Source organism: Anomaloglossus baeobatrachus, chromosome 4 (genome assembly GCF_048569485.1).
Source record: "Anomaloglossus baeobatrachus isolate aAnoBae1 chromosome 4, aAnoBae1.hap1, whole genome shotgun sequence".
NCBI classification, from domain to species: domain Eukaryota; kingdom Metazoa; phylum Chordata; class Amphibia; order Anura; family Aromobatidae; genus Anomaloglossus; species Anomaloglossus baeobatrachus.
The window spans coordinates 402,488,800-402,506,252 of NC_134356.1; the positions used below are offsets into that span (position 1 = coordinate 402,488,800).

Consider the following 17,453-nt stretch of genomic DNA (forward strand, 5'->3'; position numbering starts at 1 on the left):
ACATTCAGATTATAAGATGCACCCCCCCCCCCCCCCACTTTCCTCCCAAATTCTTGAGAGGAAAAGTACATCTTATAATCCAAAAAATACAGTACATCAATCTACTCTGCTCTTTAACATGGTGCCTTAAGAGTGGACTGTATTCTCATGGTGAGAGGTTCCTTTTAAGGAGCAGGACAGTGTTTTTACCTCTTGGTTTTATGTCTAAGGGAAGGAAGAAGAGGCATGTGACTATAGGAAGGGGGGATGGAGAATATTAAGGAACTTTTCCTCATTTTCTCACCCTATTTTCCAATGAGCGAGGATATGTACTTTCACAGCTAAGGGGGTCTTTGTCAACTTAGAGCTGTGTATTATCATCTGGATTTCAGATCTTTTAAATTCTGGTGAATATGTCAAGACATAAGACTTGGATATAACATATATATAAACACGGCATATAATGAGCTGGTCATTTAGTAGGTTTGTGAAGTGAAAGTTCTGCTTTCTGGGTACAGAAAGTATTCAGACCTCTTTAAATTTTTCACTCTGTTTCATTGTTGAGGAGAAGCACCCTTTTGAGCTAGTACAGCCATGAGTCTTCTTAAGGCCACGTCTCACTAAGCGACATCGCTAGCAACATCACTGCTGAGTCACGGTTTTTGTGACGTAACAGCGATGTTGCTAGCGATGTTCCTGTGTGTGACATCCAGCAACAACCTGGCCCCTGCTGTGAGGTTGCTGGTTGTTGCTGAATGTCCTGGATCATTTTTTTTAGTTGTTGCTCTCCCTCTGTGAAGCACACATCGCTGTGTGTGACAGCGAGAGAGCAACGATCTGAATGTGCAGGGAGCCGGCTTCTGACAGCCTGCGGTAAGCTGTAACCAAGGTAAATATCGGGTAACCAAGGGAAGTGCTTTGCTTGGTTACCCAAAATTTACCTTGGTTACTAGCGTCCGCCGCTCTCAGGCTGCCAGTGCCGGCTCCCTGCACTCGTAGCCAGAGTACACATCTGGTAAATAAGCAAAGCGGTTTGCTTATTAATCCGATGTGTACTCTGGCTACGAGTGCAGGGAGCCAGCGCTAAGCGGTGTGCGCTGGTAACCAAGGTAAATATCGGGTAACCAAGCGCTTGGTTACCCGATATTTACCTTAGTTACCAAGCGCAGCATCGCTTCCACGCGTCGCTGGTGAGATCTGCCTGTTTGACAGCTCACCAGCGACCATGTAGCAACGCTCCAGCGATCTCTGCCAGGTCAGATTGCTGGTGGGATCGCTGGTGCGTCGCTTAGTGTGACTGTACCTTTAGGAATGATGCAACAAGTTTTTCACACCTGAATTAGGGGATCCTCCGCAGAGTTGTTCTGAAGCCACTCCTTTGTTTTTTTAGCTGTGTGCTTAGGGTCATTGTCTTGTTGGAAGGTGAACCTTCGGCCATGTGTGGGGTCCAGATCACTCTGGAAGAGGTTTTCTTCCAGGATATCTCTGTACTTGGCCGCATTAATCTTTCCTTCAATTGCAACCTGTTGTCCTGTCCCTGCAGCTGAAAAACACCCCCATAGCATGATGCTGCCATTACCATGTTTCACTGTTGGGATTGTATTGGGCAGGTGATGAGCAGTGCCTGATTTGCTCCTCACATACCGCATAGAATTAGCACCAAAAAGTTCTATCTTCGTCTTATCAGACCAGAGAATCTTATTTCTCATAGTCTGGGAGTCCTTCATGTGTGTTTTTGTAAACTCTATGCGGGCTTTCATAAGTCTGTCATAAAGGCCCGACTGGTGGAGGGCTGCAGTGATAGTTGACTTTGTGGAACTTTCTCCCATTTCCCTACTGCATCTCTGGAGCTCAGCCACAGTGATATTGGGGTTCTTCTTTACCTCTCTCACCAAGGCTCCTCTCCCACGATTGCTCAGTTTGGCTTGACGGCCAGGTCAAGGAAAAGTTCTGGTGGTCCTAAACTTCTTCCATTTAAGGATTATGCAGGCCACTGTGCTCTTAGGAACCTTGAATACTGAAGAAATTCTTTTGTAACCTGAGCCAGATCTGTGCCTTGCCACAATTCTGTCTCTGCGCTCCTTGGGCAGTTCCTTTGACCTCATGATTCTCATTTGGTGTGACATGCACTGTGACCTGTGAGGTCTTATATAGACAGGTGTGTGCCTTTCCAAATCAAGTCCTATCAGTTTAATTAAACACAGCTGGACTCCAATGAAGGAGTAGAACCATCTCAAGGAGGATCACAAGGAAATGGACAGCATGTGACTTAAATATGAGTGTCTGCGCAAAGGCTCTGAATACTTATGACCATGTGATATTTCAGTTTTTCTCTTTTAATAAATTTGCAAAATTTTCTACATTTCTGTTTTTTTCTGACAAGATGGGGTACAAAGGGTACATTAATGAGAAAAAAAAAAGAACTTTTTTTGAATTTACTAAATGGCTGCAATGAAACAGAGTGAAAAATTTAAAGGGGTCTGAATATTTTCCGTACCAACTGTATATGACATATTAATATTCATTGTTAAAGCTGTTTTCTGATTTTGGGTAACACCTCTCCTGGCTACAGCTTGTAACAAAAAACAAACCTGTGAGTTACTCACCCTCCCCAAGTCTAGCACGGAGTCTTTACCACTGAACTTTGTGTCTGTTATTGTCTATAGTCCTGTGATCACATCAACAGAGTTGCAGTCAATCTATGAGCTCAGTGACCCGTGCTGTCAATATGGGCAGAGCCGCTGAGCTTATTTATTGGCTATAATGCTGATGATATGACCTTAGCTCTGCAGACAATGACAGACACCCAGAAAAGCAGTGAAGACTTTTGCTGGACCGGGGGAGTGTGAGTAAGGCACAAGTTTTTTTTTGTTTTTGTTTTTAGTTTTATTTAAAAAAAAAATGCATTGGGCGAGAGGAGGGATTTTACAGTCTTTAGCTTACACTGCAGATATACTGTACTATTATTTATTTTTTTCGTTCTTTTTTTTTTTTTTTAAGGAAATAGTTGTGAAAATTGTAACAAAGAAGTTGGGGGAGAAGTATTACAAGAAAAAGGCTGTAGTGAAGGTGAGATGTTGTCATGAAATGGTATAGTGGCACGGCAGATGTTTCGGGTTTGGTTGGTTGGGCTCAGCCTCTTGTACATTTGTCGTCTTGCGGTCATGTAGCACAGCTTGCTGTAATAAATGGTTGATTGCCTCTAGTGAGCGTGACATGTCCGCACTAATACATGCCTTAATTTCTCCTTTAGGAGGTGATTGATAGGTACACCACAGTAGTGAAGCTTATTGATTCTGGAGACAAGCTGAAGCTGGATCAGACACATCTAGAAACGGTCATCCCTGTCCCAGGTGAGCAAGCTCTACCTCGCTAGTACTACTTCTGCTTTCATCAGCAGAGGCATTCCATTATAAACATTAATAATTTATTAGGCTATGTGCCCACGGGGAAAATGCCCTGCGAATTTATTTGCAGGACATTCCGCAGGAGCTCCCAGAAAACCGCAGCACAACTTTGTCTTTTTCAATGCTGCGGTTTTATTACGTAATGTCCTGCGGATATGCTGCGGTCATTCTGCATTGAGGGTACACTACCATACCTTCGGCACTGTATCCTCAATGCAGAACAAGTGCTGAAGTGATTGGTGAGTTCATACTTGCCTCCATCACGCAGCACTTCCCTCTCTGTCTCCGGCCGTGTCTGTCTGCACTGTGCAGGAGAAGGTGGGCGGGACTGAGTTAGCTCCGGCTGTCACATGACCGGAGCTTGCACAGGCCCCGCCCACCTCCTTCCTGCTCCTGGCTCCACTGCGCTCCTCTGCATCGGGGAAAGTGACTCCGGTGTCTTCTATCAAGGCAGATAAGTATGGGATTGTGCGGAAGAATCTGTAGGAAAAATTCACATGCAACAGATTTTCCGCAGGGAAATGCGCATTATTTCGCTGCAGAAAAAACGCAGCATGGGCACAGCAGTTCCAAAATGCCATAGAAATGGCTGGGGACTCGCTATACTGTGGATTTTTTTTTTAAAAATCTGCAGAATTTCCGCTGAAAAATCGCGGCAAATTATGCGAATTTTCCGCAGCGTGGGCACATAGCCTTAAACTACAAGTTCTACAAATACTGTCTAGAGATGGTAAAACAAGAAAGTGGCAACCATGCCCGGATTGTAGCATCTAACAGAGCGTACACAATTGGTAATATAACTACTGCTCCTTGTCTTCGTATTCTAGGAAAACAAGTTCTAATCCTGAATGGGGGATACAAAGGAAACTTTGGCATTCTAGAAAGTATAAATGAAAAAAGCTTTTCTGGTACAATACTCATCGACTCGGTAAGTGTGCATGAATATCACTGTACTTGAAAATGTATCTATGATCAACCTAATCCCCACATTGAGAATTACTATTACAGCCAGATAGCAGGCAGCAGTACATCCAGATGTCCATGCAGGCAGCCAGGTCATTGACTGACTGTCAGGTCAAGATCATAGACACTTTGTTCCTGACCATTTTTCCTTAGATGCTGTGCTTTTAAGGTCCCCATGCACATTACACTGACAGCTGAACCTGTTGGTACTGGTGACACTGTAATGTGTATGGGGCACTGATCATTGGGAAAGATGTCGATCCAGCTTTACTCATTTCTAACTGTCGATTTACTTTCCTCCGTAGATAAGCTGCCGGCACAAATGTCTGTTGGTGGATTTTTCATAAAATGTCCAGGAGCACTCCGCTAAACATGGGCTCCCAACAGCTCTGTGCATCACTGAGAAGTTATAATGCTTTGGAACAACGTGTATTCCAAAAGATTAATAGTATGATCAAAAAATCACAGCTTCAAGGCCCCCTGTAGAACTTAAAGGGAACCTGTTAGATCCCTTATGCATTCTTACCTAGAGCAGGATGATGTGTAGCCTAGTAACCCCTTCCTACTCATCCCTGTGTTGTAATATTGTGTAAAATGAATGTATAAAAATGTTTTATTACTTACATGTTCCCTATGTAAATGATCAGAGGTTCTAGCCCCCTGGGCGTCGCATCGCCCTATGGGTGTGATACCATGAATTTACATGAGCGACGTCCCCATCGCTCTTTGAGATCCAGCGCATGCGCGCTTACCATTCCCACAGCCTTGTTATCCGGGTGCTCGCTTCTCGGCTTCAGACACGCACTGCGCATGCTCAGAAGACTCCTGCGGTTCCAACCATGCGGTGACGTCGCTCATGTAAATCCATTTGTATCATGCCCATAGGGTGATGCGATGCCCATGGGGCTAGAGCCTCTGATCATTTACATAGGGAACATGTAAGTAATAAAACATATTTCTTTGTCGCTCCATTGGGAGACCCAGACAATTGGGTGTATAGGCTATGCCTCCGGAGGCCGCACAAAGTATTACACTAAAAGTGTAAAGCCCCTCCCCTTCTGCCTATACACCCCCCGTACTCCCACGGGCTCCTCAGTTAGTTTTTTGCTTTGTGCGAAGGAGGCAGACATGCACGCACAGCTCCACAGATTAGTCAGCAGCAGCTGCTGACTATGTCGGATGGAAGAAAAGTGGGCCCATATAGGGCCCCCAGCATGCTCCCTTCTCACCCCACTCTTGTCGGCGGTGTTGTTAAGGTTGATGTATCCATGGCGGGTACGGAGGCTGGAGCCCACATGCTGTTTTCCTTCCCCATCCCCCTTAGGGCTCTGGGTGAAGTGGGATCCTATCGGTCTCCAGGCACTGAGACCGTGCTTCATCCACAACTCCTGAGGAGCCTGCTGGATAGGAGCCGGGTATCGTTCTGGGACATGGCCCTGCTACTTTAAGGTACTCTGTGTCCCCGTGGGGACCGCGCACAGCAACACTCCAGCATTGCTGGGTGTGCTAGTGCACCGGGGACCGCGGCGCTGACCGCGTTTGTGCCATTATACACTGCAGCGTCGCTGAGTGTGTTTGTGTATGGGGACTACCGCGCTGACCGCCGCTGCCATTGTTTTTACTGAGGCGCGGCTGGGACTGTTAGTGCGCCGGGGACTCTGCGCCAGCCGCGCTTTTACGGCGGCCGCGCTTATAACTCGAGTCCCCGGCTTTTGGGCCTAGTCTCTTTCTCTTCCCGCCCCCAGCCCTGCCAGTCAGGGGAAGGGCGGGACGCTGTACAGCACGGCAGCACTGAGGGCTGGAGCATGCTTTACATACTCCACCCCCCTCACTGTGCACAGTGAGGCACCAGCTCCCGCACTTTCTGGGTCACGCCCACGGCTCCCTCCTCTCCTCAGGACGCCGGCAGCCATTCCTGTCAGCTCCTAGGACGCTGCAGAGGGGGACAAAGTCTGGGAGACCCAGGCAGGGACTCTGGTGGCCTCACAACCGCTTTAAGCGGGCGGTAAGCAGCACCTGAGGTGCTGGCCCCACTTGTGCAGAAGTGTGATTTATAGTTTATATGTTTACAGGCTATACTTTACACTGTATGGTGCACAGTTGATTTCTGGCTATATACCCTGTTGTGTTGCTCAAAGGAGACAACAATATGGTGCCCACAAGAAGCAGGGGTGCCAAAACACAGGCTTACTATGCTGCCTGCGCCGCATGTAAAACCTCGCTACCGGCAGGTTCCACTGACCCTCATTGTATGCACTGCTCGGCCCCTGTGGCACTTACTCAGCCGGAGCCTCTGCTAAGGGGGGCCCAGGGGGAACAACCAACTAACACTGTCCAGGTGACAGGGACGGAGTTTGCAGTTTTTACTGACAGACTTTCTGAGACTATGGCTAAAATACTAGAAGCTTTGCAGTCCAGACCGGTATCTCAGACCATGGGCACTGTGGAATCATTGCCCCATGGTTCCCCTCAGTTGGAACAACAATGTCCCCCCGGGGTGTCTCATAGATCCCAGGGTGAGGTCTCTGACACGGACCGCAGTCCCAGACCGCCTAAGCGAGCTCGCTTGGAAATCCCCTCGACCTCATCACATTGCTCAGGGTCTCAGAGAGATCACTCTCTGTATGATGAAGCGGAGGTAGCTGATCAGGATTCTGATCCTGAGGCCGCTCTCAACCTTGATACTCCTGATGGGGACGCCATAGTGAATGATCTTATTGCGTCCATAAATAAGATGTTGGATATTTCTCCCTCAGCTCCTCCAGCAGAGGAGTCAGCTTCTCAGCAGGAGAAGTTCCGTTTCAGGTTCCCCAAGCGTACAGCAAGTATGTTTCTAGATCACTCCGACTTCAGAGAGGCAGTCCAGAAACACAGAGTTTGTCCAGATAAGCGTTTTTCCAAGCGCCTTAAGGATACACGTTATCCCTTCCCCCCTGACGTGGTCAAGGGCTGGACTCAGTGTCCCAAGGTGGATCCTCCAATCTCCAGACTGGCGGCTAGATCCATAGTTGCAGTTGAAGATGGGGCTTCACTCAAGGATGCCACTGCCAGACAGATGGAGCTCTGGTTGAAATCCATCTATGAGGCTATCGGCGCGTCTTTCGCTCCAGCATTCGCAGCAGTATGGGCACTCCAAGCTATCTCAGCGGGTCAAGCCCAAATTGACGCACTCACACGTACGTCTGCGCCGCAAGTGGCTTCCATAACCTCTCAAACGTCGGCATTTGCGTCCTACGCTATTAATGCTATCCTGGACTCTGCGAGCCGTACGGCGGTTGCAGCCGACAATTCGGTGGCATTACGCAGGGCCTTGTGGCTACGGGAATGGAAGGCAGATTCGATTGCCAAAAAGTGCTTAATCGGTTTGCCATTTTCTGGCGACCGTTTGTTTGGTGAGAGATTGGATGAAATCATAAAACAATCCAAGGGAAAGGAAACATCCTTACCCCAGGCCAAACCAAAATTACCCCAACAGAGGAGGGGACAGTCGAGGTTTCGGTCCTTTCGGGGTGCGGGCAGAGCCCAATTCTCCTCGTCCAAAAGGCCTCAGAAGGATCAGAGGAACTCCGATTCATGGCGGTCTAAGTCACGCCCTAAAAAGACCGCCGGAGGTGCCGCTACCAAGGCGGCTTCCTCATGACTTACGGCCGCCTCACACCGCATCCTCGGTCGGTGGCAGGCTCTCCCTCTTCTGCGACACCTGGCTGCCACAGGTAAAAGACCGATGGGTGAGAGACATCCTGTCTCACGGTTACAGGATAGAGTTCAGCTCTCGTCCTCCGACTCGATTCTTCAGAACATCTCCGCCTCCCGAGCGAGCCGATGCTCTTCTGCAGGCGTTGGACACTGAAGGTAGAAGGAGTGGTGATCCCTGTTCCTCTTCAGCAACAGGGTCACGGTTTTTACTCCAACCTGTTTGTGGTTCCAAAGAAGGACGGGTCTTTCCGTCCTGTCCTGGACCTAAAACTGCTCAACAAACACGTAAAGACCAGGCGGTTCCGGATGGAATCCCTCCGCTCCGTCATCGCCTCAATGTCCCAAGGAGATTTCCTTGCATCGATCGATATCAAAGATGCTTATCTTCACGTTCCGATTGCTCCAGAGCATCAGCGCTTCCTGCGCTTCGCCATAGGAGACGAACACCTCCAGTTCGTGGCACTGCCGTTCGGCCTGGCGACAGCCCCCCGGGTTTTCACCAAGGTCATGGCTACAGTAGTCGCGGTCCTCCACTGCCAGGGTCACTCGGTGATCCCTTACTTAGACGATCTGCTGGTCAAGGCTCCCTCCCAAGAGGCATGCCAGCACAGCCTCGACGCTACTCTGGAGACTCTCCAGAGTTTCAGGTGGATCATCAATTTTCCAAAGTCAAATCTGACACCGGCCCAATCGCTGAGATATCTTGGCATGGAGTTTCATACCCTCTCAGCGATAGTGAAGCTTCCGCTGAACAAGCAGCGTTCACTACAGACGGGGGTGCAATCTCTCCTTCAAGGTCAGTCACACCCCTTGAGGCGCCTCATGCACTTCCTGGGGAAGATGGTGGCAGCAATGGAGGCAGTCCCTTTCGCGCAGTTTCACCTGCGTCCTCTTCAATGGGACATCCTACGCAAATGGGACAGGAAACCGACGTCCCTCGACAGGAACGTCTCCCTCTCTCAGGCAACCAAAGCTTCCCTTCGGTGGTGGCTTCTTCCCACTTCATTATCGAAGGGGAAATCCTTCCTACCCCCATCCTGGGCGGTGGTCACGACGGACGCGAGTCTGTCAGGGTGGGGAGCAGTTTTTCTCCACCACAGGGCTCAGGGTACGTGGACTCAGCAAGAGTCCTCACTTCAGATCAATGTTCTGGAGATCAGGGCAGTGTATCTGGCCCTAAAAGCGTTCCAGCAGTGGCTGGAAGGCAAGCAGATCCGAATTCAGTCGGACAACTCCACAGCGGTGGCATACATCAACCACCAAGGCGGGACACGCAGTCGGCAAGCCTTCCAGGAAGTCCGGCGGATTCTACTGTGGGTGGAAGCCACAGCCTCCACCATATCCGCAGTTCACATCCCAGGCGTAGAAAACTGGGAAGCAGACTTTCTCAGTCGCCAGGGCATGGACGCAGGGGAATGGTCCCTTCACCCGGACGTGTTTCAGGAGATATGTTGCCGTTGGGGCATGCCGGACGTCGACCTAATGGCGTCCCGGCACAACAACAAGGTACCGACGTTCATGGCACGGTCTCAAGATCCCAGAGCTATGGCGGCAGACGCCTTAGTTCAGGATTGGTCGCAGTTTCAGCTCCCTTATGTGTTTCCTCCGCTGGCACTGTTGCCCAGAGTGTTACGCAAGATCAGGGCCGACTGCCGCCGCGTCATCCTCGTCGCTCCAGACTGGCCGAGGAGGTCGTGGTACCCGGATCTGTGGCATCTCACGGTCGGCCAACCGTGGGCACTACCAGACCGACCAGACTTGCTGTCTCAAGGGCCGTTTTTCCATCTGAATTCTGCGGCCCTCAACCTGACTGTGTGGCCATTGAGTCCTGGATCCTAGCGTCTTCAGGATTATCTCCAGAGGTCATTGCCACTATGAGACAGGCTAGGAAACCAACGTCCGCCAAGATCTACCACAGGACGTGGAAAATTTTCCTGTCGTGGTGCTCTGCTCAGGGTTTTTCTCCCTGGCCATTTGCCTTGCCCACTTTTCTGTCCTTCCTTCAATCTGGACTGGAAAAGGGTTTGTCTCTCGGCTCCCTTAAGGGACAAGTCTCAGCGCTCTGTGTTTTTCCAGAAGCACCTAGCCAGACTTCCACAGGTACGCTTGTTCCTGCAGGGGGTTTGTCACATCGTCCCTCCTTACAAGCGTCCGTTAGAACCCTGGGATCTGAACAGGGTGCTGATGGTTCTTCAGAAACCACCATTCGAGCCAATGAGGGATATTTCTCTCTCACGCCTTTCGCAGAAAGTGGTTTTCCTAGTAGCAGTCACTTCACTTCGGAGAGTGTCTGAGCTAGCAGCGTTGTCATGCAAAGCCCCTTTCCTGGTGTTTCACCAGGACAAGGTGGTTCTGCGACCGGTTCCGGAATTTCTCCCTAAGGTGGTATCCCCCTTTCATCTCAATCAGGATATCTCCTTACCCTCTTTTTGTCCTCATCCAGTTCACCAATGTGAAAAGGATTTGCACTTGTTAGATCTGGTGAGAGCACTCAGACTCTACATTTCTCGTACGGCGCCCCTGCGCCGCTCGGATGCACTCTTTGTCCTTGTCGCTGGCCAGCGTAAAGGGTCACAGGCTTCCAAATCAACCCTGGCTCGGTGGATCAAGGAACCAATTCTCGAAGCTTACCATTCTGCTGGGCTTCCGGTTCCCTCAGGGCTGAAGGCCCATTCTACCAGAGCCGTGGGTGCGTCCTGGGCTTTGAGGCACCAGGCTACGGCTCAGCAGGTGTGTCAGGCGGCTACCTGGTCGAGCCTGCACACTTTCACGAAACACTATCAGGTGCATACCTATGCTTCGGCGGATGCCAGCCTAGGTAGACGAGTCCTTCAGGCGGCGGTTGCCCACCTGTAGGAAGGGGCCGTTTTACGGCTCTATTACGAGGTATTATTTTACCCACCCAGGGACTGCTTTTGGACGTCCCAATTGTCTGGGTCTCCCAATGGCGCGACAAAGAAGAAGGGAATTTTGTTTACTTACCGTAAATTCCTTTTCTTCTAGCTCCAATTGGGAGACCCAGCACCCGCCCCTGTTTTTTTGTGTACACATGTTGTTCATGTTGAATGGTTTCAGTTCTCCGATATTCCTTCGGATTGAATTTACTTTAAACCAGTTTATAATTTTTTCCTCCTTCTTGCTTTTGCACCAAAACTGAGGAGCCCGTGGGAGCACGGGGGGTGTATAGGCAGAAGGCGAGGGGCTTTACACTTTTAGTGTAATACTTTGTGCGGCCTCCGGAGGCATAGCCTATACACCCAATTGTCTGGGTCTCCCAATTGGAGCTAGAAGAAAAGGAATTTACGGTAAGTAAACAAAATTCCCTTCTTTTATAAATTCATATTACACAATATTACAACACAGGGATGGGTAGGAAGGGGATTCTAGTCCACACATCACCCTGTTTGTAGGTTATAACACATATGGGACCTGACCGGTTCCCTTTAAGTAGATGAAAACGTTGAAAACAGTTACAATAAAGAATTAGTGTAATAGTAACAAAATAAAAATCTCTTAGACGAAAACTATATTGAACAACAAATTGCATCCGAAAAAAAGTTACTTTTTATGGTAATTTAAATTGGTATCATATTTTGTATTAGCACACAACCCCTGCCCGCACCCCTGATAATTTTTTGGGATTTGCTTTGATCATATGAAACCCAGAGAAAAAAAATGGCATCTCCTTTCCACAGTGAACCTTGTGAAGACAAACTAAAACTTTGGATTAACCCCTTTGCGACTTTTGACGGATCTATCCATCATGGAGCGTGTCACGTTAAGCCCCGCCCCCTGCCGTGGGCAGGCGGCGCCGATCTGCACACATATCAGCTGTTTTCAACAGCTGACATGTGTGCCTGCATGGTGCGAGTGGAATCTCTTCCACTCGCAACATTTAACCTCTTAAATCTCGCTGACAAAGTCTGGCAGCAAGATCTATATGCGCGCGGCCATGATTTTTACTTACCACCGCCCCCACCGGAAGTCACATGCATGATCACGTGACTTTTGGTGGTTGCCATGGTAGCACAGGGTCATGTGATGACGCCTGCAGCTATGATGTTTTTTTGTTTTCACCCTGCCCGGAGCCGAATGAAACAGGAAGTGACCGTATCTGCTTTTTATAGCTGTGATCAGCAGATAGATCAGAGCGATCGGATTGCTGATCGCTATAGCCCCCTAGGGGGACTAGTAAAATAAAAAAAAGTAAAAAAAAAAAGTTTTAAAAAATAAAAAACAAAAACCTAAAAGTTCAAATCACCCCCCTTTTACCCCATTGAAAATTAAAGGGTTAAAAAATAAATAAATATACACATATTTGGCATCGCCGCGTTCAGAAATGCCCGATCTATCAAAATATAAAATCAATTAATCTGATTGGAATTTTTTTGACACTATGCCATTTACCAAACGCCAAAATTAAGTTTTTTGGTCGCCGCATATTTTACGCAAAATGCAATAACAGGCGATCAAAATGTAGCATCTGCTCAAAAATGGTACCATTAAAAATGTCAGCTCGAGACGCAAAAAATAAGCTGTCACTGAGCCATAGATACAGAAAAATGAGAATGCTACGTGTTTCGGAAAATGGCGCAAAACGCGCGCCACTTTTATTGGACAAACTTGTGAATTTTTTAACCCCTTAGATACAAGTAAACCTATACATGTTATGTGTCTACAAACTCGCACCGCCCTCAGGCATCACAGTGACACATCAGTTTTACCATATAGTGAACACTGTGAAAAAAACATCCCAAAAACTATTGTGCGATCACACTTTTCTTTGTCGCTCCATTGGGAGACCCAGACAATTGGGTGTATAGCTTCTGCCTCCGGAGGCCACACAAACTATTACACTTTAAAAAGTGTAACCCCTCCCCTCTGCCTATACACCCTCCCGTGCCTCACGGGCTCCTCAGTTTTATGCTTTGTGTTGAAGGAGGCACACATTCACGCAAGCTCCACATTTTAGTCAGCAGCAGCTGCTGATTGTATCGGATGGAAGAAAAGAGGGCCCCTGGGCCCCCGGCATGCTCCCTTCTCACCCCACTAAGTCGGCGGTGCTGTTAAAGTTGAGGTACCCATTGCGGGTACAGAGGCTGGAGCCACATGCCGTTTTCCTTCCCCATCCCTTAGAGGCTCTGGGAGAAGTGGGATCCTAACCGGTCATCCATGCACTGGGACCGGGCTCCCCTGTGGGAATCTGCCGGACAGGAGACTTGATATCATCAGGGACAGGCCCTGCATCCAAAAGGTACTCTGTGTCCCCTTGGGGACGGTGCATGGAGCGCTTGTACACAGACGCTGCAGCGGCTGCTGTTTTTTTATGACGACCGGGACTACCGCGCCGACCGCGCCTGTTTGCCGGCCGCGGTATTAAATTTAGTCCCCGGCTTCATGCGGCCTAGTACCATAACTCCCGCCCCCGGGCCTGCCAGTCAGGGGTAAGGGCGGGACGGTCGACCTGACGTCGACAGTGAGGGCTGGAGCATACTTTGTTTCCTCCTCCCCCCTCACTGATCACTGTGGGGCACCAGATTCCCGCACTTTATTAGTCGCCGCCCACGGCTCCCTCCTCCCCTGAGAGCTCCGGCAGCCAATTTTACAATCATTATGCCGGTGGAGGATTTCAGGAACGAGCTCTGCAGCTCTGGGAGGCCCAAGGCAGGGAATCTGGTGGACACACAACCGCTTTGGGCGGTCGGTAAGCCACACCGGTCACCTGGTGCTGGTCCCCCTAGGGTGCCGAAGTGTGTGTGTGTGTGTATATATATATATATATATACAGGGGCGTAACGACCGCGGTCGCAGCGGTCGCCATCGCGACCGGGCCCGGGCAGTTTGGGGCCCGCGGGGACCCGACAGATCAGCAGCCAGCTCCTCTCAGTGAGAGAGAAGCTGCGCTGATCTGTCACAGTGCACGCGCCCACTATATGACCCGCTGCCGCCCCCGACACCGGGCCCTCCTGCCCGATGTCAGCGGCGGCACCGGGGGCCCCCCTCCCCCGTCACCGCGCACAGTAATAATGAAGCATAGAGCGGCCAGCGCCGCTCTGCATCATCATACTCCCCCTGTGCCTGCGCGGTGACGTCACTCCTGTGCGACTGCTGTGCTGAGTGCACAGAGCGCAGGGAGGGAGGACGCCGACCGGAGCACCGGGAGAGAGAGGAGGACGAGCAGCAGTGGAAGGAGGAGAGCAGGGAGTACAGCAGCAGTGGAACAAGGAGACGTCAGGACAGAGCAGCAGTGGAAGGAGAAGATCGGTGAGTACTTGTTTTTTTTTTTTTTTATATATATAAAATGAGTACACGGTGGTCAGAGGCCTGGGGTGGGGAGGCTGCATGATACTGTACATGGAGGCCTGGGGTCGGGAGGCTGTATGATACTGTACATGGAGGCCTGGGGTGGGGAGGCTGCATGATACTGTACATGGAGGCCTGGGGTGGGGAGGCTGCATGATACTGTACATGGAGGCCTGGGGAGACTGCATTATACTGTACATGGAGGCCTGGGGAGGCTGGCAGCATTATTATAGATGGAGGCCTGGGGAGGCTGGCAGCATTATTATACATGAGCCCTGGGGAGGCTGGCAGCATTATTATACATGAGGCCTGGGGAGGCTGGCTGCATTATTATACATGAGGCCTGGGGAGGCTGGCTGCATTATTATACATGGAGGCCTGGGGAGGCTGGCTGCATTATTATACATGGAGGCCTGGGGAGGCTGGCTGCATTATTATACATGGAGGCCTGGGGAGGCTGGCTGCATTATTATACATGAGGCCTGGGGAGGCTGGCTGCATTATTATACATGGAGGCCTGGGGAGGCTGGCTGCATTATTATACATGGAGGCCTGGGGAGGCTGGCTGCATTATTATACATGGAGGTCTGGGGAGGCTGGCTGCATTATTATACATGGAGGTCTGGGGAGGCTGGCTGCATTATTATACATGGAGGCCTGGGGAGGCTGGCTGCATTATTATACATGGAGGCCTGGGGAGGCTGGCTGCATTATTATACATGGAGGCCTGGGGAGGCTGGCTGCATTATTATACATGGAGGTCTGGGGAGGCTGGCTGCATTATTATACATGGAGGCCTGGGGAGGCTGGCTGCATTATTTTACATGGAGGCCTGGGGAGGCTGGCTGCATTATTATACATGGAGGCCTGGGGAGGCTGGCTGCATTATTATACATGGAGGCCTGGGGAGGCTGGCTGCTATATTATACATGGAGGCCTGGGAGGCTGGCTGCTATATTATACATGGAGGCCTGGAGAGGTTGGCTGCATTATTATATATGGAGGCCTGGTGAGGCTGCATAATAAACATGAAGGACACCTTATACATTGAATATAGAGGTGTAATATACATAGAGGTCTATGAGGCTGCATTATACTGGAGGTTTATAGGGCTGCATTAAAATGGAGGTCGGGGGGGGCTGTATAATACAAAATGAAGGGACACCTTATACATGGAATATAGGGGTGAATTATACATGGAGGAGTATGGGGCTGCATAATACCATCTGAAGTTTTATGGGGTTGTGTTATAATACATATAGGACTATGGGGGCTGCATTATAATATATGGAGGACTATGGAGGCTACCTTATACATGGACTATGGAAGTGCATTATAAAACATGGAGGACTATGTGGTGCAGTATAATATATGGAGAACTATGGGGTGAATTTTAATACATGGAGAACTATGGGAAATGCATTATAATTGAAGGGCTACTTTATACATGGAGGATTATGGGGGTGCATTATAATATATGGAGGGCTATGTATCTGCATTCTAATATATGAAGGGTTATGTGAGACCCTTTATACAATTATTTGGAAGGCTATGTGGGGGCTGTTACAGTATTTTGAGAACTTTATACAGGGGGGACAAAGATACAAGTATGGGATGGAAATGTTTTGTGCTGAGGGAAAAAGGCTCTTTCCCTCAGCAGCCAACTTTCCCATGCTCTGCTATACATCTCTCAGCACCCAGCTTTCCCATGTTCTGATATACATCTCTCAGCACCCAGCTTTCCCATGTTCTGATATACATCTCTCAGCACCCAGCTTTCTCATGCTCTGATATGGGAAAGCTGGGTGCTGAGGACAAGATAAATATCAGAACATAGGAAAGCTGGGTGCTGATAGAGGGATTTCAGGGTGCTGTGGGTGAGAGCCAAGTGTCAGCGTCATTATCCTGTACCAAGTGTCAGCGTCATTATCCTGTACCCCGAGTGTCAGTGTCATTATCCCTTACCCCATACCTCCCAACCGTCCCGGATACAGCGGGACTTTCACGCTTTACGTTGTTTGTCCCGTTGCCACGATCGGGACGGCCGGCTCCCGGGCTCCGCCCACCACTCTCTCTCCGCCTCCCTGCTTTTCCTCCTACCATCCCAGTAGACGTGGCATAACAGAGAGGAGCGCTGCCTGTGCTGCTGCTGGTACAGTAAAATCTCCCCAGCGCTGATTTCCTCCCTCCCCCCCCCTCACCCCCGGCCGGAGCCTCTCTGTGCGGATCGGCCGGCCGCCTGTCTGTGCGGATCGGACCGGCCGCCTGTCTGTGCGGGCGCTCCCCCGGCCGCCTGTCTGTGCGGGGCGCCCCCCGGCCGCCTGTCTGTGCGGGCGCCCCCCGGCCGCCTGTCTGTGCGGGCGCCCCCCTGCCGCCTGTCTGTGCGGGGCGCCCCCCTGCCGCCTGTCTGTGCGGGCGCCCCCTGCCTGCCTGTCTGTGCGGGCGCCCCCCTGCCGCCTGTCTGTGCGAGGGCGCCCCCCTGCCGCCTGTCTGTGCGGGCGCCCCCCTGCCGCCTGTCTGTGCGGGCGCCCCCCTGCCGCCTGTCTGTGAAGGCGACCGGCCACCTCACTGTGTGGGCGACGGCCGCCTCACTGTGGCTCCCTGCGTGTCCATGCTGGAGGCCCGCCGGCTGCCTGCGTGTCCATGCTGGAGGCCCGCCGGCTGCCTGCGTGTCCATGCTGGAGGCCTGCCGGCTGCCTGCGTGTCCATGCTGGAGGCCCGCCGGCTGCTCTGCGTGTCCATGCTGGAGGCCCGCCGGCTGCCTGCGTGTCCATGCTGGAGGCCCGCCGGCTGCCTGCGTGTCCATGCTGGAGGCCCGCCGGCTGCCTGCGTGTCCATGCTGGAGGCCCGCCGGCTGCCTGCGTGTCCATGCTGGAGGCCCGCCGGCTGCCTGCGTGTCCATGCTGGAGGCCCGCCGGCTGCCTGCGTGTCCATGCTGGAGGCCCGCCGGCTGCCTGCGTGTCCATGCTGGAGGCCCGCCGGCTGCCTGCGTGTCCATGCTGGAGGCCCGCCGGCTGCCTGCGTGTCCATGCTGGAGGCCCGCCGGCTGCCTGCGTGTCCATGCTGGAGGCCCGCCGGCTGCCTGCGTGTCCATGCTGGAGGCCC

At 51.1% G+C, this 17,453-nt stretch overlaps 1 protein-coding gene across 1 annotated transcript in view; it reads left to right on the plus strand.

The window, feature by feature from the left end:
• KIN (Kin17 DNA and RNA binding protein) overlaps positions 1 to 17,453 on the plus strand; it is a 79,622-nt gene that overhangs the window by 52,979 nt on the left and 9,190 nt on the right. Inside the window, exons 10-12 of the mRNA XM_075342596.1 lie at positions 2,980 to 3,048; positions 3,233 to 3,332; positions 4,214 to 4,314. Of these exons, the coding sequence (XP_075198711.1) occupies positions 2,980 to 3,048; positions 3,233 to 3,332; positions 4,214 to 4,314 (270 nt within the window). The remainder of the gene's footprint in view (positions 1 to 2,979; positions 3,049 to 3,232; positions 3,333 to 4,213; positions 4,315 to 17,453) is intronic.